The 4345-nt window shown below is 32.0% G+C and overlaps 1 protein-coding gene across 1 annotated transcript; it reads right to left on the reverse strand.

Moving 5' to 3' along the window:
- Window positions 1-232: 232 nt before the first annotated feature.
- Window positions 233-3150, reverse strand: LOC114419211 (pentatricopeptide repeat-containing protein At1g62350-like). The gene is made up of 2 exons (XM_028384858.1): window positions 2746-3150; window positions 233-997 (listed from the first exon to the last, which is right to left on the reverse strand). The coding sequence occupies exons 1-2, from the start codon at window positions 3028-3030 to the stop codon at window positions 584-586; spliced, it is 699 nt and encodes a 232-aa protein (XP_028240659.1). The 5' UTR covers window positions 3031-3150; the 3' UTR covers window positions 233-583.
- Window positions 3151-4345: the final 1195 nt, after the last annotated feature.

The following is a 4345-nucleotide window of genomic DNA, read 5'->3' on the forward strand; positions in this document are numbered from 1 at the left end:
AGTTTCACTAACCCCGCTGAGTATAAATTTAAATTTAAATTTTCTATCCCCATCTCTACTAAACCCAGCATTAAATTTAAACCTTTCATGTGTCCTCACAAGAGCTCGATGGAAAGAGCTCACTTGCCTCAAAATCGTCCCATTGCCATGGCTAAAGCATTCATTGAACATGTATTTCGATAGAATTGCTCGAAGCCGAACATAAAACCAAAATAAAAACACAAAATCAAAAGAAAAAAAAAATCTGAGTACTTGTGTATTTTCCATCGAACAACTACCTCCATATGTATCATGAACATTCGTTTACACTGTTTAGGCTAAGATGTAAATTAATCTTAAAAAAAATCTAAATTAGGAAAAACTCAAAGCTTAGAAAAAATCTAAATTAGGGAAAACTCAGCTTAGATCAAAAGAGAAGCACTTTGAAATTATTATATATACAACAGCTGTGGTCTCAACATTGCATGGCACCAGGCAGGTTCAGCATACAAAATAGGCTGCAAACACCTTGATCTCCACATGAATTGAATGTGTTAAAGCACATATAGTTGTGTAGGAGTCCAGGGAATTAAGCAATTCTATTCTAGTTATCTCTATCATTGTGCTGTTTATTATCTTCGAACAAATCCTCTGGAGGGTCGTAGATGATCATACCTGGGAAAATCTCTAAGAAGTCATCTTTTACTTTCTCACGTAATTCTGGATAGGGAATGAGCCCTTTTAATATCACGCGAAAAGGCAATGAAAGAGGAGGTTCAGGAGACTGTCTCATTTCTTCATATATGTCCATTGCCTCTGAGGGCAACCCGTTATCTAGAAAAGCTCTGATAATATCTCCGAATGTATGCTGATCAAATAAAACTTCCTCTGTTTTCAAATCACCCCAAACCTTTTTAGCTTCTTCTACCCTTTTGTTTCGTGCAAGCATCATAAGCATGTCCCTATAAAAAAACATGTCTGGCCGGTACCATATTTCTTTCCGGACTATATCATACAACTGAGACAGAAATGAATGATTTGTCATTAAATGATCAATGCAAATCAGAATATTAGATCAAACAGTTACTAACACCAAGAACTTGGTACTAAAATTAATGAAATGTTAGATAAAATTTAAGCTTTTGCAGTCTTTTTTATTGTTTTCTTTTTTCTGGTTCAATTTTATATTATATGTTCACTACACATTATGGATAAACAGGTAATTTTCAGTCATAAAGTACAGTAGCATAAGGGCATGAAAAAAGCAATTCAAGAGAAGTGGATAAATTGCTGTTAGGCATGGCAATAACGAGGAAAACGTGGCACTAGCTGAGAAGGTTTGGCGTGTCTATGCTAGGAGGAAGTTTAAAAAATAAGTAGGATCTAAGCCACTTATTGTATAGGCTATGAGGCACTAAAAGGGGTTAGGGGGTTAGCCGCTTCTGTTATAGGAAGTCTATTTAAATAGACTTTCGAATCAGTGAGAGGACACTTTTCAGATTTTATCTTTGCTGTAAACTGGCTTGCCCAGTGAGAAAGGAGATAGTTCCTTTGTGTAACCCATTTTCCTCCTTCTATCAATAATAATTCAACGGTTAATCCCACCCTTTTCTCTTTACTTCTCAGTCTTGGGCTATGGAATCCTAACTTGTTAATCCTCCCCCCTTGAACTACCTTTTCAGTGAGTTGGACCTAGTCATTCTCCATTCCGTTGTAGAACAGAGGCAATTTAACCGAAGTACTTAACATCAACTAAGACTGTACATTTTGTGGTAAAACCATGAAGAAATCTAGCCTCATAAACTAACAGAATTGAGAGTAAATGGATCTTTGCTACTAAAAAGAATCCATATGGTTCTATGGCTGGATTGAAGGCTCGATTGATAACTAAAGAGAATGCTCAACTTACTAGGTTGATCACTCTAAGACTTTCTCTATGGTGGCTATCCTCATATTAGTTTGCCTCTTTGTTTCTGTTGTGGCCACTCATTGTTGGCTGCTTCATTACTAGGATGTAAATAATTCTTTCATGGTGATCCATAAGAACATGTATACGTGAAGCTCATAGGGACTTGACTTTTGCAAACTTTACAAATCTCTATATAGGTTGAAACAAGTCATGACTGAATTTGGTCTATAAAAGAGTGCATGTGACTATTGAAAGTAAGACTTGTGATAATCTTACTGCGAAAATGAATGATAACAACAAATATGTGTTGGAAGACTCAAAGAGATATAGAAGGCTTGTGTGAAAATTCAATTATCTTACTGTGATGTGACCAGATATTGCCTTCTCAGTGAATGTAGTTGGTTTGTCCACATCACCCAGAACTACACAAAGGATATAGCTGTTCACACTAAAATATCTTAAAGGAGCACTAGGTAATGAGGATGTTTATCAAGATCTAGGTGCTTGTGATGGTGAGGGATTCCCTAATGCAGATTGGGCAGGATCTCTAGTTGGCGGTAAGCCAACAACAGCATATTGTCTTTGTCAGTGGTAATTGTGTAGCTCTGAATCTAAGTACAGGGTAACGGTTCAAGTTATGCATAAGCTTATGTGTATCCCATTTATTGAAGGAACTTGATGTTGGGATCTCTTATCCTATGGAGATACATTGTAACAAACAAACAGGCTAAAAATCTCGTATTCCATTCAAGACCTAAGCACATGAAGTGGATCACCATTTGCATATACTAGTATAATTTGTTCAAATTGGACGATAGGTTAAAATAATGAGATGTTTTATTATCAAAAGAAGGAACCTTGACGCAGAGGAAGAATTGATTCTGTCTCTGGAACTCGGCCAGGACGGCGACGAGGTCGGACTTGAGCAAGCGGGAGACGCTGGACCGGATGAAGCGGTCTAGCCGGACCGGGTCCGACCGGAACCTCTTCAGCTCTTTGGCCACCACCAGCCCTTCCTTCCCCATCTCCTTCTTCCGCCGCCATATCGAAAGGCTTGGGCTCGACGCCCCACTCGAAGCCCACCGGGCCCAGTTACGGGTGCCCGCTCGCACCACTGCAGCAACCGCAACACGCACCAGCATTAATAATCACTGAAACAGAACGAGGAGGAAGGGGAGGAACAAACAAGCTACGCTACAAATCTAAAACTATGGTGAAAATTCCCCAAAAAATTTAGACAATTTTTGAAGGATGCAAATGTAACAACGTTACGCAATTTTTGATAAGGAGATCCAAAATAGTTAAAAAGGCTGTAAAATTCGTCCTCGTGTTTTACTTACTTCTGCAAGTTTGTTTTTTATTTTCTAATTTACTAGTTATCTTATATTTTAAAATTATCTTAGTCCTGATTTTAACAATAGTTAAATCCTAAACGTTGACTCATATAATTTTACCACTACATCCAAACCTAAGTACTTATTTAAATATATTAAATATGTAAAATATAATATTAATATAAATTTTATAAAAAAATAATTCAAAATTTAAATTTTATTTTTTTAATTTATTATATTTTTATAATCTTATATATTATTTTTTAAAATATAACATATAAGGTTAAATTATATTTTCATACAAATTAGAATAATCATATTTATTTAATTTTATTTTTATTTTATATATTATATTTATCTTTTAAAATAATGTTTATATTTTAGTGATAACTTTTTTATCTATATTAAGATATTCATGTTATTTATTATAATATAAAAATATCAATAAATCACATAAATAAATATTTTAAAAAAATATAAAATATTGTCATTTTATTTAATTACATAATTTTATTATATAATTTAATTCTTTTAAGAAAATAACATATCTAATTAAATAAAGTTAAATATAAAAATATTAATATAATAAATAACAAGAAAATCTCAATATAAGTATAAAAATACTGTCATTAAATCACATATATAAATATTTTAAAAGATAATAAAATAAAATCATTTTATGAAATTATAATTTATATAAAAAAATATACATTAAAGATAAAAATTTATATTATATATTTACTGTATAAAATAAATTTTGAATAATATGATAAAAATACATAAGATTATAAAAATATAATAAATTAAAAAAGAATAAATTTTAAATTTTAAATTTATTTTACATAAAACTTATATTAATATTATATTTTACACTAAATATCCAAATGGTCATGTAAGTATAATGGTAAAGGAGTGTGTCATTCAATTCAAGGTTCCAGTTCTTAAACATTTTTTTAAGTTCTTATTTTTTTAAGAAAATATCGATCAACTTTTATAATTTAATCAAAGTTTAAAATTTAACCATCAACGATTAAAATCAGATTTGGGGATTAAGATAATGAATTTTGAAATATAGAAGAACTTAAATAGTGAATTAAAAAATAGGAGGACTGATTAGGTGAAA

This window comes from Glycine soja, chromosome 7 (genome assembly GCF_004193775.1).
Source record: "Glycine soja cultivar W05 chromosome 7, ASM419377v2, whole genome shotgun sequence".
NCBI lineage: Eukaryota > Viridiplantae > Streptophyta > Magnoliopsida > Fabales > Fabaceae > Glycine > Glycine soja.

What these genes read in the sequence shown, in the direction of transcription:
- LOC114419211 (XM_028384858.1), bottom strand. Translation starts at nt 3,030, where the DNA reads ATGCTGGTGCGTGTTGCGGTTGCTGCAGTGGTGCGAGCGGGCACCCGT. An exon ending in AATTCTTCCTCTGCGTCAAG is followed by an intron (nt 998 to 2,745) that starts GTTCCTTCTTTT and finishes TTTCTGTCTCAG; the next exon opens with TTGTATGATATAGTCCGGAA.